This window comes from Phaenicophaeus curvirostris, chromosome Z (assembly GCF_032191515.1).
Source record: "Phaenicophaeus curvirostris isolate KB17595 chromosome Z, BPBGC_Pcur_1.0, whole genome shotgun sequence".
In the NCBI taxonomy this organism is placed as follows: Eukaryota; Metazoa; Chordata; class Aves; order Cuculiformes; family Cuculidae; genus Phaenicophaeus; species Phaenicophaeus curvirostris.
This window is the reverse complement of record NC_091431.1, coordinates 5,594,703-5,615,639: the sequence shown is the minus strand read 5'-3', so window position 1 is coordinate 5,615,639 and position 20,937 is coordinate 5,594,703. Positions and strand designations below refer to the sequence as shown.

At 42.7% G+C, this 20,937-nt stretch overlaps 2 protein-coding genes across 4 annotated transcripts in view; one reads left to right on the top strand and one right to left on the bottom strand.

The window, feature by feature from the left end:
• SNX30 (sorting nexin family member 30) overlaps window positions 1-18,534 on the top strand; it is a 63,253-nt gene extending 44,719 nt beyond the window's left edge. Inside the window, exons 8-9 of one of the 2 annotated variants that reach the window (XM_069880310.1) lie at window positions 2,097-2,249; window positions 18,379-18,534. In XM_069880310.1, coding sequence (XP_069736411.1) covers window positions 2,097-2,249; window positions 18,379-18,453 — 228 coding nt within the window. In that variant the 3' untranslated portion in view covers window positions 18,454-18,534. Of the gene's footprint in view, window positions 1-2,096; window positions 2,250-4,007; window positions 9,580-18,378 lie in introns of those variants that run through there. The other variant, XM_069880311.1, reaches the window with a different exon arrangement.
• SLC46A2 (solute carrier family 46 member 2) lies at window positions 9,873-15,560 on the bottom strand. 2 transcript variants are annotated; one of them, XM_069880309.1, is made up of 5 exons: window positions 15,441-15,552; window positions 14,375-15,244; window positions 12,745-12,828; window positions 11,300-11,456; window positions 9,873-10,513 (listed from the first exon to the last, which is right to left on the bottom strand). In XM_069880309.1, the coding sequence occupies exons 2-5, from the start codon at window positions 15,186-15,188 to the stop codon at window positions 10,456-10,458; spliced, it is 1,113 nt and encodes a 370-aa protein (XP_069736410.1). In that variant the 5' UTR covers window positions 15,189-15,244; window positions 15,441-15,552; the 3' UTR covers window positions 9,873-10,455. The 2 variants fall into 2 exon arrangements, with proteins under 2 accessions (XP_069736410.1, XP_069736408.1); XM_069880307.1 differs by having other exon boundaries at window positions 14,375-15,560.
• Window positions 18,535-20,937: the final 2,403 nt, after the last annotated feature.

Sequence of the window (20,937 nt, the reverse complement as noted above, 5' to 3'; positions counted from 1 at the left end):
CAACAGCCTTGATATTTCAGTTTATATCCAAATTTGATGCTAGAACTATAACCTCTCTTTTAACTTCGCACTAGACATAAAGTGATAAATAGCTGTTAATTACTTCAAATTTTGTTTCAGCTACTGATTTGCAACATCTGGGAAACTGCAGTTTTTGAAGGAAAGGTATTTACGCTCTTGAACAGGACCAGTGCATATGCAAACACTGTTTTGATTATGCCTGTGGAGATGTAGCTGGAGTTCGTTGTCCCTTAATTAGTGTATGCATGATCCGTTTTCTGACCACTGGATTGTTCCCAGAGCTCTAACCTCATACAGCACTCTCAGCATGACCTGCAAGATAGCTGGCTGTGAGAAAGAACAGATTTTTTTCTTTATAGCTTCTTTGTGGTTTCAGATCCTGGCAGAAGAAGCAGGAAGCTGGTGAGTGCTCAGAAACTAACTTAATTGGATTGGGAAATCTTATGTGGTTTTGCTTCCAGACTTCATGACTCTTTCTCCTGATAGCCTAGCCTTTCTTGTTAAGATAGCACAGTACTTACAATTACGATGCAAGTCATACTTGTCTTGAGGGGAGCATCTTCTAAACTCTCCAACCACTGGTTTGGTAGTTCTTCGAAGCATACAAAGGAACTTTGTCTGGAGTTGTAGCAGAGTGGATTCCTGTAGAAACAGAGTGCTCTGAGAGGGTGGGAAAGGTGTATAGCTGCTGAATCCCCAGGCTGCCTGTAGTGTAAATCCAGTTGTGTGAATAAGGGAGTACTTGATTCCCATGGGTATAAAGGGCTAGCTTCCTGTTTCTGAGGGACCTCCTTTGAGCATTAGTCGATAGAGTGCTTCTCTAGTTGGCCATAATCCACATCCTGGAGAAGAACCAGAGTTGTTGCACTTCTGCCTAAATCACGTATTTTGCCAAACTGCAAGGTAGCAGCATACCTCTAACTTGCCATGTTGTTACCCATGAGAAGCTTCTTATGTGGTCTTTTGATCCCCTTCCTTCACACCCCTCAAAGAAAAAGGCAATTTCCTGGAAGTATCAAGTATGAGAGGAGCTACTACAAACCTCTGCAAATGTTCTTCATTCTGCCTTTTGCCTTTGCAGGTTACAGCTTCTAGAAGTTCATTTCTCATGTTGGTGCTAGAGCTCAAGGTTTTTCTTTTCTGAGGTCATGGGCTTTTAAGGTGCATCCTTACAGGCTTCCTGTCCATGTGGACCATGCAGCACAAGGAGAAGGGAGAGAAATGCATTCATGGCTTTCCCACTGGAAGAAACGTTTGTAAATTATTCCTGTAGTTGCCTGGTGGTATACCTGATCTTTGTCCTAAAGTACATCTACCTCGGGCTGGTCACTACTGTCATAATCCATTTAAATTTCTACCTAGGCTTGCAGTTGGCTATTCTTCAAGATTCCTCCCATTGCTTATGTGTGACTGTGTCTCGTGTTAAGCCCAAAGGCCTGGAAGCCAGAACATGGTGATAATCTTAGGTGCTTTGCACTTACATTGTTTTCTGGCAGCATGAAAGGTTAAAAGTGGAAACTAGAAACTACAGACTTAGGAATGTTATACTACAGTCATAGCTGGTCACTGCTGTTTGTATGCATACAGTGGTTAAGAGATAATACTGAGGTCTCTTACCCAGCATTCTTGGACAATGCTAAATGCTTCTTATGCTCTAGTGTAAATTGGAAAATACATAGTACAACTGTACATGGGAAGGAGGAGAGAAAGCTTGCTCTGGAGCTATAGTGAAGTTGCTCATTTTGAGAACTAGAAACTGAGCCTAGGCACCCAGCTTTTCCACCAAATATTTCTCCTCCTCATGTGCCTCTAGCAAGCTTTTCCTTAGTCTGCCTCAGTATATGGAGATGGACAAGCACAACTGACCACCATGTCAAACGGCAGAGGACAATTGAGGAATGCCGTTTCCTCACTAATATGGAATTTTGGCTTTTCTCCCTGCAGCCATAACCATGTTTATTCAGAATAAGTACTAAGCTGTTAAGTTAGCCATTTCTCTAGCTTTGCTTAGTGAGATTTGAGATAATTCAGCAGTCTGGCAGCCAGTGACTGTGTCTTCATTTCTTTTGCTACAGGTACCCACAGATGTTGAGAAATGTCAAGACCGAGTAGAGTGTTTCAATGCTGACCTGAAAGCAGATATGGAGAGATGGCAGAACAACAAAAGACAAGACTTTAGGCAGCTACTCATGGGGATGGCAGATAAAAACATCCAGTACTACGAGAAGGTATGTGGCAGTGCTGGAGCATTGGCAGGAACAGGAGTAGTTCACTTTCCTCTGAGGTGGTGATCATTCTTCAAGAAATTTTCACATAGTCTTGAAGAAAATGATCTTGGATGTCTAAATCCATTCTCTAGTGCTATGGATGCTGCTCTTTGTCAGAAGCTTAGTGTTATCTGTTAAGTTTCTGGTTATTCCTAAGACTAGCTTTCTTTTGTAAGAAAGCCCTGTAAGAGCATTTCATCCTGGATGCTTGTCTTGCATTCTTGAATTGAAAAAATTACTGAGCCGCAGTAGTGATGATAAAAAAAACCCAAAATTGCATGTTCTAGTGTACATCCATGGATCCATTTATAGATTACACCTGGTATGCATAGATAATTCTCTTATCTGCCCTGGTGTGCATAGTTCTGTCTCTTGTATGTTAGTCCTGCAAATACCTGGTCAGGTGCCTCTGCTGTTTTTCAGTTTGTGCTAGTGTAACTGAGTGTAACTGAGACTCAGTGTCAGACTTTTTCAGTGAAGGGCCTTGACATTTAACTGTGTATGCTACCAGTCTAGTGCCAGTCTAGTTTTCCTTCCTGCTATAACGGTGCTGCCTCATGCAGTGGCTGGTACACAAACTGCAGCCAGGCCTACGCATGGTGACATAAGCTCCTTTCCTATCACTTTTTTCCCACATCTACTTTATGACCTTCTTTCTGTACTAGGTTACTTCTCCATGTAGTATTTAGTATGCACTTCCTTGGCCCCTTCTGATGTCTGTCTTGTCAATAATCCATAACTAGTTACACAGAACTTCTTTCACCCTGGTCCCTTCTCTCTTGGAGAAGGCTATTAAAGACTTCCAGTAGTGCCTCTGCAATTGGTGGTTAAATCTCTACATCCTAGTTTTGCTCTTAGCTGCAGCAAGGAAACTTTTTGGCAGGAAAGCATCTAATTGCTTCAGGATACACAACTAGAAATATGCTGTTTACCTATAGTACGATCTGCAAGGTTAGAAACGTGTTTGATAGCAGCGACTTGTGGGTAGAAGAGCTGGTGATTAGTTTGCCTATTCCTAGTGTTTAGTTATGTATTCCATGGTCTATATTTGTCCAGATTGACTTCTGGGTTGAATATAGTTGAAAGACAGTAATGGTACACAGCACAAGGAGTGGAGCAAATATATGTGTCTGGGGAAACGACTTCAAAGCCTGGAGTGACTTTCTGATAACCCAGAAGCTAGACTACATTTTTGTTTTAGTATACCAGGCACTAGTTTGTTTTGCACTGGAATCAAGTCCCAGAGGTGTACTAGAGTACAATCTTTCTGAACTACCTTCCCTGAACCACATGGGTTTTGCAGATAATTTTGCTGGAGTTAGTTTTGCATTCATATCAGCCCTCTTCCACATTCTCATCACAAAGATGTGATTTTCGACTAGAACCAGTTTGTCTGCTGAGCTGAAAGCTGTGGTGTTCTTCATCTTAGAATCCAGCTTGATATCTGGATATTCTGAGTATTCTAACAATTTTTAATGGTTTAGGCCAGCTGATGACTTCGAGAAGTTTTAATTTGCTTTCTTTGTTTGCAAACTGCAGCTGTTTTTTCTGAACTCTTTCTTGCTGTTTGAGATTCTGTTTTTCTCTCCCCTCCTTCTGTAATATATAATGACCTGGCTAGCATTTCTTGAACTTGTGTTATGTTGGTCTTGAAGGGTTGTTTAAAAGATAAAAGAACTGATATGCAATCCATTTTTTTAATCTTTATTTTTTCTGCAGTGCCTTACGGCGTGGGAGTCAATTATACCACTACTGCAAGACAAGCCAGAGACCAAATAAGAGGTACCTTCATGGACAGTCTAGCACTTCTGTGCTCAGTACCACTAGACATACTGGAACTGTATGAAGGACTCCTTTTGTCAAGTTAACTGAAATACCAGCTGCACTTAGGCTGGAACAGACACTCTGAAAACTATCTGGGTTTTTTTTTCTCACTTTCTGTGTTTAAACTGGGGTATGTTTCATCTTTTAAGTTATCTTGAATGGTTCCTTCTTTATATTATGGAGTGATTGGGGGTTCACAGTGAAAGTGCACGGGGATCTTGATAAAACTTACCTCTCTAGACTGAAAGGAACTGATGAGTGAAACACTAAAAAGATGAAAATAAAACTCTACTGCAAGGTGCCAAATGACATCTTCATTACTGTTCTGTTTTGTTTGCTGGAAAAGGCTAATTATTCTTTTGATACAGTACTCTCTAACCAATCCTTATCCCTTTTATTGTATGGACAGGGAAAGGCTGGAAATGAATATTTTCTGTTTTGCTACCACCCGTACACTCCCTCTGGATAAAATGGTTTCTGGAGACCTTTCTGCGTGGGAGTTATGCTGGTCCTAGACAGAATTTAGCAACACCACCTGCAGATAGCCTGTGATGCAAGCATGAATGTGGTTTTTGTGAGTGTGGCATGCTATTGGTTCATACTGAGTATCTTTGTTTACCTTGGTGATTATGAAGTAATGTCAGTTGGCTGAAGTGTACTTGTGACTGACTTGGGGATCAAAATCAGCATAGCTGCAGTAATGAGTTGAACAGTGGCTTCTCAAGGCTTGTGGAAATGAGGGAGACAAGTACGACTTGTGTATTTTTTCTGAAGCTGGCTCTGGAAGTTGCATGGTAAAATTCTCTTCATCCATGCTGTAAGCATGCTTTTTTCTGAACTAGAGCCACTTTGGGCTTGGTCATCTAAGGTGCCTGCTGAAGTAAAGAGTGTCAAATGCTTGCTTACACGAAGCATCACTGTGTTTTGAGCTTGCCTTAAACAGGTCAGTGGGGAGAGATGGAGACCCTGTTAGGTACACATAGTGTTCATATTTGTCTCTACTGGATCACATGGCAAGTCTTTTAGGACTACTTTTGGTGCAAATCTATTTTCTTTTTAGTTTTTATTGGCCTTTAGAAATACAACTGCTTCTGCAAGTCCCATTTTCCTCCACTTTCTTTGGCAATCCAAAGCAAAAGCCTGCTAGGTGCTAATGGCCTTAGGAATGCTGCCATGATTCCCAGAGTCTTGGTTTCATAGCATATACATAAATCCTTTTTAACTATCCAAAGTGATGGAATTTGGGGCGATATTGGTGTAATAGTGGGATTTGGGAGAATAAATAACTGAGCACTTACTGCTAAGTTTGAGTGATTATCTGATCTCCAAGCAGCATTGTGAAGATTCTGAGCAGTCATAGAGTATGTGCATCTTCTGTGTTCTCCTGTGGCAACCTACCAGGTACTAGTATGGTTTGTACTTTATACCTTCATAAACCCCAAGTATACCTGAAGCCTTCCTACTCAGCTTGGTGGCTTTATAGCAGCTATCAAAATGAGTTACTGCAGCAATATGGTAGCTATCAGCCTAATGAGATGATTGTCTCTGAGTGCAAAAGCTAAATGTATGATGTTTTAAGAGGTCTTCCTTTTTGACTCAGCCTCTATTGACAACTTTGTGGTACTAAGAACTATACTCTTTGGTTTAAACTTGTAGTTTGCCAATATAAGCTTATTTGATGTAAATGAGAACTCTGCTGTAAGTTGCTCTTATGTCCAGAATGATGAATTACTCTTGTTGTGCAAGTGAAGTGCTTAACAGGTACCATCTTGAAACAGTAACCAAGTGTTTTCCTCAATCTTTCCCTTCTAAAATAAGCTCTTGCATACTATTTAACAGCCTGACCTTAATGGTTACAGTCTTCCCTATTTCCCACAGAGATCAATGTGCTTTTTTGAGCTGGTTCCTGTGTGGTAAATGCAATTTTGTAGTTGACTTTGCAACATCACTGGGAGTCGAGCAAAATTTAATTTGAACTAATATTTAGACGGTCTTCCCTTTGCCTTATAAAAAAATACTATCTGCAAGATGAGTAGAAAGGATAGTGACTTTTTTCTTACAGGTGAGTAGGTTTTGTCTGATGCCTTACTCCACTGAAGTCCTATTGCTTCTTATTTTTTTGTCAAATTGAAGCGGGTGTTGATTCTGCGGAATTTAGCAGTCGACATAACAGCTGTTCATGAGAAGCATAACGGACAGTGGAGAGTACCATGTGAAGCTGGAATCAACATGTAACTTGAGGCTGGAGCTGTTGAAGATCAGCTTAAAATTTCTTTAATCTGCCACTGATACTGTGGCAAGATGTTTAAACTAGTCCTCAACCAAAGCGTGTTTCAATATCAGCTATATCCCTTTCTGATTAAGCTGTTGAAAGGCAGGCATGCTTTGCACTTCCTTTCTTGAGTATGTGGCTCTGTGACATCTGCAGGTTGATTTAGAGGAGAGGTTAGAACATACGTCTCAGGCTGTGGCCACTAATGGGCTTGTATGATCTGGAACACCAAAATCCTCCTAAAGCTCCTATAAGGGAAGTAAAATGTAACATTCAAAAGAGGAGTCCACCACAAGAATTGCTGCAGTGTTGAGAGGGGTGTGTAGTGGTGGATGTCTCAGCTCCTGTGGTGTATGGAGTAGTCTTTTTAGAAAAAAGCTGTTGTAAATCACTAGCTAACTGTGGGAGAGGCTGTGAGGTGGATCCTAACTGTGAGGTTTAAGGTGGCAATGCTGAATAGGAGAACTACAAAATAGTAGGAAACTCCTGTAAGATGTAAAACCCATGCTTACTTAACTGCTGTTGGTGGGAGATTGAGATCTGAACTGTTGGTGAAACTGAGATGTTATCTCTCCTTTGGATGGCCCAAACTGTAAGCGTGCAAAGTAAAAAGTATTGGTAAAAGGAAGTAGGAGTAGTGCAGTAGCTTCATCTTTGAGTAACTTCTTGAATGATCAGTCATTTAATATCACCCTCTGCACATGTACTAAAATACAGCAGGTCCAGTTTTCCTTGTAATCTGTAGCCAGACCAAGTTCTTTCTCAGAGGATGCATAATCCACTACTGTCCTATTTACTTCTGTGTAGTTTATGGGATGTTTCTTCTCTTAATTGGCACCAGCACAGTGAAGCAAGCACTGAAATCTTTTTTTCATTCTTGGTAGAGAACCGTGTGTGATTTGTTCGTGTGTATCCTTACGAGGTTCTAACTCTTGCAATAAACATGGATGTTGAAACATCATGGCTTTTTCAGGTATCCATTGAAAAACGAAAAGGTTATAGGTGTAGTCCTGAACTTTTCTGATGTGAGCTGTATCAAAGAATAAACTTATGTATTCTTCACTGAAATCTACTTGGGTTTTTACCACACAGACACATGCAAAGGATAGAGTTGTGGGATAAGTGGCAGAAAGAAATGTATGCAAAGCATGATTGGCAGATGGTCCTGTAGAAGTACTGTGAGGTAGCCTTGCAGTGGTGGCTCTGCATAGCCTGTTTATGATGCATATTGCTACAGGTGTCAGTCTGGCAGATGCTAAGATACAGAAAAATTCCCTCCCAGCCCTCCAGGGACTGTTCAGTGCTTTAACAGGAGCTGTGCTTTTGTTAAAACTTGCACAATGTTACAGACTGTTTATAATCGTGGTGCTGATAACCACTGAGCAAATCTGCATAGACTGAACTAGCTCATTAGATGTTCAGCCTTCTTAAATTCTGAAGGTAGAACAGTCTTTCCCTTGGTTTATTAACTTTTACTACAACAACCAATAAGTAGGGAAAATGGGGTCTTTTTTTTTTTATGTAGGGAACTTGCTACTACTTGACAGATTATTTTTCTTCTGTAAAGTGAAGCTAGGGATTCAGGAATAAACTTGCCTTCTGGCAGTGCGAGTGTTGCATTTTAAACTTTTTGGGAGTGTTGTTTAACCAATTTTACTAAGGTAGCAATGTTTAATTCTGCTCTTAGCCCTTTGGATTCTCGTTGGGGGATTTGACTTGTACAAGCACTCAGTAATGAACTGGGCTGGTTTTAGGGTTGCATGGCTAAGACATACATGGCTAAGACAGTACTTGTGCAGAAAATAATGCCCTTTCCAGAAAGTCATAAGTAGATCACCCTTATGTAAGTGGCACACTAAAACATTAAAGGCTAGTAATTGTCCTAGGCTACTTCGAAGGCCTTCGTACACTTTGGTATGCTTTGAAGCTAAACTATTTCCTTAACTCTGCTGCTGGGGTATGTATGCATACCATCAGATCAAACATTAGGGCTGGGGCCAGTGCCACACATTCCCACTGCACAGGGAGAGAGATTGCAGAGGGACAGTCTTATAACAGCCAAAGGGCTTTTGTCTTTAGTATATGACAATAAAGCAGCACCATCCTTGTTCTCTTTTCCTTTGTGCCTGGATCCCTCTGTTCCTCCTTAAGGTTTGGAGAGTTGGGCCATGCAAGTGAAGGCAAGCTAGCTGTGAGCGGAGGTGGATTGCATCTCCCTCTTTATTGAAGGTATCAGTACTGGGGACCAAAACAGTGTTGGCTTATTGCCCAGACTCTTCTTTCAACCTCTGTTAATGTATTCACCGGAACTAGATCACTGTTCATACCATTAAAAACCAAAATGAAAGCTGTGAAAAGACTTGTCTCTGTGTGATTAGCTAGTAAATGGTAAAATGGGAAGGAGGCTTTTGCTTCCTGTACTTGACCAAATCTGGCAACTGTACTCTTGTTCAGACTCGCAGGCTATAAAATGTTGTCTTGCCTTCTGGTGCTGGCATGTTTCTATACCCTTTCATATATCTCTGTATAAATATATTTTGTGCATTGTTTACTATGGAACTAGTATTGATGGAGAAAAACACTTTGAGGTAAAATTGTTTGTAGTTCTCTATTAGTGTGTACATTTTTTAAAATGCACAGTTTGTTTACCTCAATTAATTTAATGGAATGGACCAATAAATGTATTAAAAGATTACTGCTTTACCTAGAATATAAAGTTTCTTTTTTTTTTTTTCAGCCTTTGCCATTGAAATGATGAGTGCACCTGTTTTGCTGGGCAGCTCACTATCTTGCTGCAGAAATACCTTTCCCTTAAAATCCTACTTCACTGCTAATTTGACTAAAAGTCATCTTTTTGCTGGTTTAGTAAATCTAGTATTAATTGAAAGTGAAGCTTGGAGATGAGGAAAGACTGCATGAGTGTGCATGTGGGGAGCAGGGCTGGCAGCAACTTCCTCAAAATAAGGGGTTTCATGGTGAGTAATCAGTCAACTTCTGCTTGCTGCATCCTGGCTCAAACTGAAGCTGCCTGCTTTGCCTCCAAATTATTTCAGTTACTGAAGGGCTTTTATCTTACCTTTACTTGGAAGCTACTTAATCCTTGTTAATTCAATTAGCATGACAGTAGAAACATAATTTAAGTCCTGATCCCTCTGGGGCGTGCTAGTCTTTTGGATTATGTTGAGACTCAACTGACATCTCATGCCAGTTGCTGTACAGTATAAGGTTCCTTCTGGTAGAAGCTTCCTTCTTCAGCTTAGAAGAAAGCTGGGGTAACAAAGTAACTGTGATGTGGCATCAGTGTCCCTACACCTCTATAAAGCCTTTAGGAGTAGAGTGCCGCACTTGCCATCAGTACATCCTGGTGATGTGAATTGAAATGCTGATATCAGCTCTGGAGTCACAGGTATCCTCCTATGTGCTCTGTTAAGGCACTACTCAGGAATAGTGGGACAATCTCCCAGCAATCACAGGCGTGCACATCTGTTCAGGAGTGGTTTTATTGTAGGGATTACTATAAGATTCTTAATCTTACTTTGCTTTTTTAGTGGTATTTCTGTATTTGATCGTGTGGGCTGATACATCTTCTGTAACGCTTTGGGACCAGATGTATCCTGCTGACATCCATGCACATGCAGCATGCAGCTTTCAGGCTCCTGCTTCATCAGCCAAAGTCACAGAATTACCCTGGGGTTTCTCAATGAACAGACAAGAAGGAACTAATGGGAAACTGATCTTCTGCTCTCCCGTTTCATATTGAATGATTTGTCCAGAAGTGCACTTTTACTAGCCGGTCTTAAAGGAAAGCAAAATGCTTTGAAGACTGCTGGTGTGCAACAGCCAATGCATGTACTCTGCAGGATGGTGTGCTGCAGAAATAAGATGGCAAACTGTTTTGTCCTGGGTGAGATCTGTGACTGGGAGGCTGTGGTATGCTGAAATGGGAACATAAATGAGATGCTTCCTGTAATAATGATAACTGTGGGGGGCTAATGCTTGGCAGAGTTCCCACCTTGGTAGCTCAGAAAGTTGATAACAAATCAGAAAATGCTTTAGCTGGTACAGCCTCTGTCACTCAGTCAGAATCTGAAGGGAGCCAGTTGTTGAACGGTTTTTGATGGCCACGATGCTGTAAAGAGCAGTAAAAATGCAAGTTACAAGATAGCTAGCAAGCTAGTTTCTCAAACTATAGTTCACTTTTCCCTCAACAGTTCTTTAGCTTAAACTTTGCTTGGTTATCTGGAGCTGGTTCAGTGCTCATGTGATTCCTCTTGGAGGTCTGCCAACCTCTGTAAGTTACTCTTGTGTACAAGCAATGAAACTGGCACCATTTGTTATCTTTCAGACTTATAAGTCCCAATCCTGCTGTTTGTATTGAGAACAGTGCTAGTTCTACTCGGAGAGCATGTGTTAAAAGGAAGTGAGTATCTAGCAGTGACTCGCCGTTAAACAGCAAGGTTTTGTGTAAGAAACTAGTCACTCCTGTGTCTAGAAAATAAGAGGAAGAAAGCAGTCCCAGAAGAATGATAAGTATGGAAGAGTCTCCCTCATGCTCGTAGTCCTGCTGACACCGGGGTCAAAAACAGTATCAATCACTGCATTTGTGCAGTCTTTGTGCCCTGGCATTATCAGGTCTTAAAGTCTGCCAGATATTCCTGCTACAGCAATTCATATTACATTAAACAAAAAGAAGATTAAAAACATTGGCTAGATGATTTGCAAGTTTCATTCTTTGAATCTCCTTGATATTTGTCTACTCATTTCTGCAAGATTTTTCTTTTCTTTGATTTTTTTTTTCAAATTCTAAGTTTTTTTTCCATTTTCTCCTTCTATATTAATCCACCTTAGACCTAGTATTGGTAAGCATGGAGAAAATACTGCATGTACTTTAGACAAAATGCTTCATTTTCCTTACCTTAAAGGGAGGAGACACAGGCAGCCAACTAGGAAAGACAAAATGAAGCAGAAGCCGCTGTACCAGTTCAGTGTGTTTTGATAGATCTTGTTGTAGACCGTAGATGTCACTACTCCTGTGGTGACTAAAGACAACTGCAGCAGGACAAATACCTTACCTGTAAAACAAGAACATAGTTTGTTACTGTGGAGAGAAAACCAGCTTTAGTACCTCCTTGATGAATCACCACTGCATTGGAAAAGTGGTGTTGTCGCTATTTCACCAGCACTGGATAGCATGAGCTTGTATCTGCTGTTGTTCTGGACCAGAATTAAATAACTGTTCCTTATTTAGGCATAGGACAAAAGATCCAACTCAAAAACTGTCTGCTTAAACAGACTATAGATGTAGGATCAGGGTAGCTGCCTTGGCAACACCAGCTGCACAGTGCCAGTGGCCACCACCTTATGAGACCACAGTGCTGCCAGCAGGCAAGGGCTGCTCAGCTGCATGATCCTGCTCAAGAGCTGCTTCTGTAATCAGGTGCAGCCTGGATGGCTCATGGTGGCCAAACAACATTATGGCTAATTACAATGATTAATTTTGGGTGTGAGATGCATTATTTGTGGCAAGCAGGTGAGTTTGGAGCACGTTGAGGAGCAAAAACAGTAGGAATGAACTGATGACAGAACAGTGTCATCTTCGTATGGTAGAAAAGAAAAGGTATGCAAAGGATAGCTGTGGGAACATGTCTGGATAAAGCATGAGCAGTCCTGGGCTTGAGGTGCTATTTGAATGCACGGCCAGTCCTGTCTGTGGTGTCTAAATCCAGTTTATTGAGGTAAAAGTGGCCTTCAGTACAGAGCTGTAAAATACATATATTTTATTATTAGTAATACATCTTTAATAGAATAGAATTTCTGTTTATCAAGAAGGCCCAATTTTTATGCAAGGGTTATCCTTTGCTAGTTAAATCATAGTCTTGGGAGGAACGAATTGCCAGGTAACACTTCGAGTCATATCCACAGTATTTAGAAAACGTAGCTGAAAAAAAAGTGAAAGAAAACCATCCTTCCCAAAACTAGAAGTAGAAGACGACATATATAAATGGTGTGGGTATCACAGTGCTTCAAGCCAACATCTTGCTAATGTTGGTCTTGTCTGGAGCACTGTTTTTTTTTTTTTAAGTAGCACCTCAGGTATTTTCCCTGCCTTTCAGCAATCTCTTGAAGTACATACTAAAAGTTTTGTGGATAAAAATTGTGGATGATGCAACTGAGGGCAAGAAATTTGGAGGTGACAATCTTGTCCTGCAAGTTTCTCTGCTCCTCCCTTCCCATTTGTGGTACTAACTGTTCTTGTTTTGTTACACAAAACACAGATTGCAGCAATAACTAATATTTCTCTTTGCACTTTAGGCTGATTTGAGGTATTTTTTTAATCAGTAAAGTAATCAAAGTACTTACCATAGGATGATCCTTCAACATGCTTGGATAACATGGACCTGATGGTTGGTAAGGGGATGAGGGCAAAGAGCATCACTGCCCGTGCTGCAATGCATTGAATAGGTGGTTATCAATAACTTCTTATCTCCCCAACACAACCACCACGGCTTTTGAAGACTATGTGCCTCTGCCTTGGGCAGAACCCTTGCCTCTCGTTTTCTTGTCCCTTGAGGTACTAGAAGGTAGTATAAATCTTTGGTAGGGGTGTCAGCCTTCATTTCATGCAAGCCCTGGTGGATAAGCCACTGTTGCTCCTACTAACAGAGGCACTTTGCACAAAGCAACTGTGGTATCGTTCTCAGGCAGGAATCCTGGTGCAGATGGAATACAGTGCTGTCTTTTGTAATAATGAGTGTGTTGTTCTGTGTCTAACAAACAGAATGAGCACCCCCTGCTCCACGGCCTTGACAGCAAGAGTACCTTTATAACTCTATAGCTGTGTTCTGTCTCAGTGCTTCTGGCTTGCAGTATTTTAAGGTTCTTCTAGTGTGGAAACTTCTAGTGAGCCAGAATCAACCATCAGTCCATGTCTCAAACCAAGGTGTTCCTATAATGCAGGGAATAAACATCCTGCACACTGTATAGCATAGTGTCTTCATGATGGAATTAAGATTTTATTTTATTTTTTTAATCTTTTGTTTTCCAGTGTGACTACCTAAACAAAAAAAACTCTTAAAAATTTCACTCAGTATTTGGCTTAGTACACAAATAAATATCATACCACCTTTCCCTTTACCATAACCTTGTTTGATTTTCTGTTTCTTTTTCCCTGTAGGGGCAGACAGAAAAAATTGCTTCAGGCCACTTCTTTTAGAACTTCTGTTTCCACTTTCAGAAGCAAAACCTCTAAGCCATGCAACACGATACTCTGTCAGATATGAATCATCCATTGCCACAATGGATTCAGTTCTTGGGATTTGTTTTTTGTTTTTCTCCTGCTAAGACTACTTCTTAACAATAAACTTGCCTTTCCTTCATTGTGGGATGCTGTCCATTCTATTGTTACCTGTCCCTTTGTCATGTATACATAGTGTAAGATCTACACACCATCTTCTGGTAATATTTTAGATGCTAAAGCAATTCTATTATTTCACTATTAAGTTTCCCATCAGCCATATGCTGATGTATCAGCCAAGTGTTTTAATGTAACAAAAATAAATCACATCTTAAGACAGTCCCTTAATAGGAAACCTTTGCCAATCTGATTCTGTCATAGTCTTAAGCTTTTACAAAAAGCAAGTGCTTCCCGTTAATACAACAGTGCAGCTGACAAGGGTGGTGGTGTGTGTGTGTCCCCGCAGTATGAGCATTGTTCCCCTGCTCAGCTCTGGGCTGTGACTAAGTGATTAACCAGTAGTTACAACTCAACTGGCCTTACATGAAGACTTGGCAGGATTATATGCCTTCTCTGGATCTTGTAGGGTGCTGAGTGTAAGAGTACAAAGTGAGATGTGGGGAATTAATTGTGTGATGATCTGCCAAGCTCCCTAGTCTGAAACTGAGGCATAGCAAAAGCCCTTCTTCTGACACTGGGATACCCCAGCCCCTTTCCTAGGGTGTGCTTGCTTGCACACGTGGCTGCTTGACTCACCAATGTAGAACAGGTATGTCCACCGCACAAAGGCCATGATGAGGATGCCAGTGCTGAATGACGCAACGCCGATCATGATCATGGTAATGTCCTTCAGGCATTTGGAGAACACAAATACCCCTAGGAAGCTGGTGATGAAGATCACATACCCAGCAGCATTGCCATGGCCAATCTCCACGGCATTCCAACTTAAAGGCTCCCTGAGCAAGAAGAGTGGGAGTACATTCATTGCACCAGCCACAGCAAGATCATAGAGGATTGCTGACAGAAACAACATGATGATGATGAGTTTTGAGGGAAGTACTGGAGAGGAGCTGCTGCCCTTTGAAGCCTGGGAACTCCCTGTTGCTGCTTCTCCTGTGTTAGCAGGTCCCTGGCTGGCTGCCTTCTCTGCACTCTCACCTTTGGCTGGGTAGGAAGCTACTGGCTCGGGGACTGTCAGGACAAAAAGGCTGTAAAGGAGGCAGAAAGCATAGCAAGCAATGCTACAGCTCACCAGCACAGTGCCCTCTCCATAGTGATCACTAAAGCCAACAAAGAGGTAGCCAGATGCCGTACTTCCTAGAAAGCCAGCAAGGCCATACACGAGCTCAATAATGATAAGCCGCAGAGACCTCCTGCTTTCAGAGGAGCGCAGGGATCCTAGAGCCATGACACCTGCCCAGAGCGTGGTGAAACCGCCCATCAGCCCATTGAAGGCAGCAGCCCCATACATCACCTCGATTGGCCAGCCCAGCAGGATCAGAAGGAGCAGGAGAGTTTTGGAGCCCAAGTAGCCAAAAAGAGGGAAGCAGATGGGAATCTTCCGATGCATCCTGTCCCCCAGCTTGGACAAGGCATAGGCTGACACCAGTGGGCTCAGGCCCAAGACTAAATTGTAGATGATATAAAAATTAGAGACAGCCTTCTGCTGAGCATCTTCCAGCGCATGGGAAGAAGCACTGGCGTTGGTCTGGTTGTAGTAGTTCTTCACCACGAGCAGCAGTGCCGTGTCATAGAAGGCACTGGCCACTTGGGAACAAGCCACCACTGGCTCAATCCATGTTCTCATTGCCGTAACCCCTACCATGCTGCCAGCGAATGCTTCTTCTTGGGGAGAGCTGTTTTCAGGGAGATGTGCTGGAGGAAATGGCTCTTCAGCAGCTCTACTCTGGATGCACGCTTGAAGAGGAGCAATGTAGGAAAAAAGAAAAGGTCCGCCTGCCTGCTCAGAATTAGAGAGTTGTGCAAGAGACAATCTGGCTGGGAGGGTATCTGCACCTCGCCTTGCTATATGTATGCATGCGCAGACACCCCTGGGCTGCTCTGTTTTCCACCTCACACATGAGAGGTTTTTGTACAGCTGGAGAACGCCCTGCCCTTACTGACTGCTGCTACTTCTCTTCCTGGTGTAGTTGCAGCAGAGATCAGATGACTCAGGGGAATTTCTCTCTCCCAGTTTAGGAAATGAAAATACTCTGATCAAGTAATTGCTGTGAGATGGGGGGGTGGGGGTAGGGGGGTGGTTTGTAATTTATTTGGTTTGTTGAGATTTCCCCCCCCCACCCCACCCCTTTTGGTATCCTTCATTTGTCAGAGGTGACTACAGGGGCAGAGGATGGCTGCGTGGTTTTTTGTCAGGTAATTTGTGAATTCCCCTTAACGCCAGCTCTTTTCCCTTTCTTATGCACAAATATGTTGTTGGCTTTTTTGCTCTTACCTGCTCCTGTCTGCCCTGTTGCTGCAACATGCCCCTTATGTTATTGTTGTTTCAATAATGTGGTCAGGAAGTTACACCAAAAAGAAGGAAAAAGGGAAAAGTCCTATTTTGGTAACTTGCCTCCCACAACTGCTGCTCTGCCTGCTGTGTCCTTTGGCTTTACAGTGTGGGAATTTCCAAGAGAAGGAAAAAAGTCCCAATTTATCCAAAGGCATCAGTGGCTGCGGTGCCCTAGTAATCAGCCAGCCAAGATGGAGGCTGGGATAGGTGACAGCCCGTGTCTGGGGAAGTGTTTTCCAGTCCCAGTGTGCATCTGCAGGCACTGATGCTGCACGCAGATTTGCAGCTTGAAGTTAATCTCTGATTATGCTGCTGCCTGAGTGGGTCATCGACCTACCCTAAGTGGCTTGGGGTCCCTGCAGGCATGATGGTATTGCTGGCCGGAGACACAAGAAGCTCTTGGAGCAGGACATGGTGCAATTAGTCTACCAGCTCCAGGGAAGATATTTGTGGTCCCAGCTGCAGGAAATACTTGAAGGATATTTGTCAGCCCCAAAAATGCCAACTTAAATGATAATGATCTCATTCTGCACTGGCTCAATCAATCATAACAGGCAGAATAACAATCTGTTCTAGGAGGATTTATGATGATTACTTTAAAAACTAAGTCAATGATTAATTTGCAAGAACAATGTTAAACCTCCATCCTTTGCACTTAATATCGATTCAGGTGACATTTACTCAATGCTTGTGTACTCATGGTTCAAGAGTTTCATTTTTTTCACTTTTAGTTTGGTTGTGCAATAATTTTTGTTTTATATGTTGATTCAAGGAAAAAAGTTCCAAGAACTAAGAGGGGAAGAAGTGGGGAATTATCTGCCAGTATGATTTGCCGCTAGACAATTTCATTTTCACCAGAGATGTTATTTCATTAGGCCAAAATACTCCTAGCTAGCTGCAAAATATAATGAGATTTGTTCCAACAGCTGGCTTTTTTTCCCTCTTGCTTTTCTGCAAAATGTGTGCAGTTTCTTCAGTTTCTATTCAGAAGTGGGACAAATCTTTTTTTCCCACATCCTGGAATATTTCCAGAGGATGGAAATTCCAGACAGCCTTACTAAAAACTCAGACCTATCAGTCTGTGAACAGTTTAAGCTAATGCAGCCAGAATTGCCACGTTTTGCTTCACTCAGGGAGCCCCATCTCTTCCACCAGACATTAGAGGGAAAAATAAATGACTGTCCCAGTCAAGCTTCAGTCTGGGACGTCAGTTATCTTGGAATGCAAAGGCATGTTACAGGCCCTGTGTTTTAAAGAATATAGATTTGCTCAACTCTTAAATAAAGGGCATTTTTCCTCCACACTTTGTTGCACTTGTAGGCTGCCTGGCTTATTCATCTGGCAGCCTTGAGATTTAGGTGATACTGCGTAATTCTTAATGCAATTCAGGCCTAGGTAGATAATAGACTGTGCTAAATGAAGTTAGAGATCTCATGAATTACATATATATATTTCCAAGATATTCTGAGTGTTCTTTCACATTAAATGTACTTTTTAGAACTCGTTCTCGTGGAAGGATGTAACTTCATGTCAGTAACTGCAAAACAGTGAGCACTAAAGTAAGAGTTTAACCTAGGTTCCAGGACATTTCCCACTGCACAATACTTTTAATGAATACCTTAGCCCTTTGCTGATACAAAGATTTCAAAATTACCATTCTCTGGCCTCAACTTTTCCATGAGGCCCAGTTTACATATTACTAATATTTATAGGGGCATTTCCATCCACTTTAAAATTCGTTCATGCAAAATAAACACAGGGCCTTAAAAGCCTTGAAAGAGTGACCCTTGACATATAAGAAAACTGCACCTACAGAATCACTGAGACTATTCCAAAAGCAAAAGTACGCTGGTGTAGCCTACTGTCAAAAAGGAACATACCGATTTAGTGCATCCCTCTCTAGAGTTCTTTTGTCTGCAGGCTCTCTGGAGGGCTGCTAGATGCTAGGTCAGCACTATGTTACAGCAGCTCTTGGGCATTTCTCAGTCTGGACAAATAAAAGTGTTCAATATCGCCCGGTGGTGATGTTAAACATTTTAATGCAATATAGTTTTTTGTTTTCTTAAACCATCTATGACAGTTATGTTCACTTTTCTTTCTGAAAAGGGTTGCTGTAGGGCTTTCAATATCCTGGGGCAGGGAAGCTTGGCAGGTACCAGCATCTGGAGCTTGGTCTTCAGCACTGAAAATGTTGTCTTGCTTTCACCTCTAGTTGTCATATTTTTGTCTATTTTTCTCATTTCAGAGTTTCCTGCTTACCTGGTTGGAGGCTCCTGTGGGCTTATCCCTCTGCTGGAAACTAAAAACACAACATCCTTGACACACGCTTTTTGCTGAGTTGGCTTCATTTTTCTTCAGCTGGAGGAATTTAGGTGGTTATTAGTGCTGACAGCTAACTCTATGTCTTACCATTAACTCTTCCCCATAGAAGCAGAAAAGAAGCTTCTAACAATACCTGGCGTCTGCCTGATCAGCTGGACCACAGAACAAATCCTGCTGTAGTTTTTATATAAGCCCCAGAGAATCCTGGTGCTGAATGATCTTTTCTGTGTGCGTACATCCTCCTTTTCTTTAGTATTCGTGTCTCTTTTAAAACATTGTCAGCCTGTATGTTTGCCACAGAAGCAATGCAAAGTTTAAGAGCTTGCAGGCAGCAATGGACTTAAGAAATGGGATGAAACTATCCTATATAGCCTAAGCAATCCTCTGTTGAATAAAGCAAAAGCACACCTCTGCTCACTCTTCTGAAGGTTACACTTCTGATGCCATGCAGCACCGTGGGTAGGGACATGGTCCTCCTGTATTTTCCCAGCCACCCTCTTGGAGAATGCTGGCAGCTGGGCCTCTCCACCCTACCAGTTCAAAACAAGTGCCCCCACCTTCAGGCAGTGAGCTGCATAATTAACCAGGTGTGGCTTTGGCATGTTAAGAAACAGGGTTACACATCCTCTGCAGTGCCTTGTGATGGCAGGTTGCCTGGAAGTCCTCAGCCAGCCCTAGGGAGTGTTTGCAGTGACGGTGATACACATTGACATGCAATCTTGTACCCCAAAAGCACCCTAGCAGCAGCCATCACCCACTGGTCTAAAGGGCTTTCAAGTGCTCCATGGAGGACCTGCCTGGCCCTAGGCAGATGGTGCTTTGTAATCAAAGAAAGAGTTTGAAAACTTGTTACTGAGTTCATTATGGTTTTTATTTCTGAGCTGCAGAGGTTCAGTAAACAGCCCCTACAAAAAGCTGCCACATGGAAAAAGAGGGAGGTAAGGCTCATAAATGTCACCGAAGTGTTGCAGATTTTGGGCTGTGTTTGCAGTTTCTTGGTATTTTTATACAAACAACTTAAATGTATTTGACAGGATGTTGTGTACAAAATAGCCTGGACAGTTTTAACATTCAAGTGACTAAAACCATAGTTAGTCTTCCTTGCTAACTTCTGTCCTCAGAACCTCGTCCAGCAGAGTAAACAGACAGAGGCTCTGAGGAATGAGTTACACTTTGCTGGCTCTAAATGACCACAGTGGATATCACAGAGGGCTTACTGCAGGTTATGGCTTCAGTGCTTGCTTTACCTGCCTTCAAAACATAAATTTAGTCACACAGAGGGCTAGTCTGAGATCTGTCAGGTGACAACAGCTGGATTACCAGGCAAGGGTGCCTCCAGAATCAATCATAGAATAACCAGGTTGGAAGAGACCCACCAGATCATTAAGTCCAACCTTTCCTATCAAACACTAAACCATGCCCCTCAGCACCTCGTCCACCCGTGCCTTAAACACCTCCAGGGAAGGTGAATCAACCACCTCCCTGGGCAGCCTGTTCCAGTGCCCAATGACCCTTTCTGTGAAAAATATTTTCCTAATGTCCAGCCTGAACCTCCCCTGGTGGAGCTTGAGGCCATTCCCTCTTGTCCTGTCCCCCATCACTTGGAGAAGAGGCCAGCACCCTCCTCTCTACAACCTCCTTTCAGGTAGTTATAGAGAGCAATGAGGTCTCCCCTCAGCCTCCTCTTCTCCAGGCTAAACAACCCCAGTTCCCTCAGCTGCTCCTTCTAAGACTTTTTCTCCAGCCCCCTCACCAGCTTTGTTGCTCTTCTCTGGACTCGCTTCAGAGCCTCAACATCCTTCTTGTGGTGAGGGGCCCAGAACTGAACACAGTAGTTGAGGTGCGGTCTCACCAGTGCCGAGTACAGAGGGAGAATAACCTCCCTGGACCTGCTGGTCACACTGTTTCTGATACAAGCCAAGATGCCATTGGCCTTCTTGGCCACCTGGGCACACTGCCGACTCATATTCAGTCGGCTGTCAACCAACACCCCCAGGTCCCTCTCCTCCAGGCAGCTTTCCAGCCAGACTTCTCCCAGTCTGTAGCACTGCACAGGGTTGTTGTGCCCCAAGTGCAGGACCCGGCATTTGGCCTTGTTAACCCTCATGCCATTGGTCTCAGCCCAGCGGTCCAGCCTGTTCAGATCCCTTGGCAGAGCCTCCCTACCCTCCAGCAGATCAACACTTCCACCCAGCTTAGTGTCGTCTGCAAACTTGCTAAGGGTGCACTTGATGCCTTCATCCAGGTCATTGATAAAGACACTGAACAGGGCTGGACCCAGCACTGAGCCCTGGGGACACCACTTGTCACTGGCCTCCAGCTGGAGTTAACTCCATTTCCCACCACTCTCTGGGCCCGGCCATCCAACCAGTTTTCCACCCAGGAGAGTGTGCGCCTGGCTAGGCCAGAGGCTGACAGTTTCCTGAGAAGAATTCTGTGAGGAACTGTGTCAAAGGCTTTACCAAAGTCCAACAAGATACAT

Coding starts and splice junctions, on each gene's coding strand:
- SLC46A2 (XM_069880307.1), bottom strand. CDS start 15,443: ATGGTAGGGGTTACGGCAATGAGAACATGGATTGAGCCAGTGGTGGCT. Junction 12,829..14,374: donor GACATACCTGTTCTACATTG/GTGAGTCAAGCA, acceptor AATGCATTGCAG/CACGGGCAGTGATGCTCTTT. Junction 10,514..11,299: donor CTGTGTCTCCTCCCTTTAAG/GTAAGGAAAATG, acceptor TGCTCTTTACAG/CATCGTGGCCATCAAAAACC.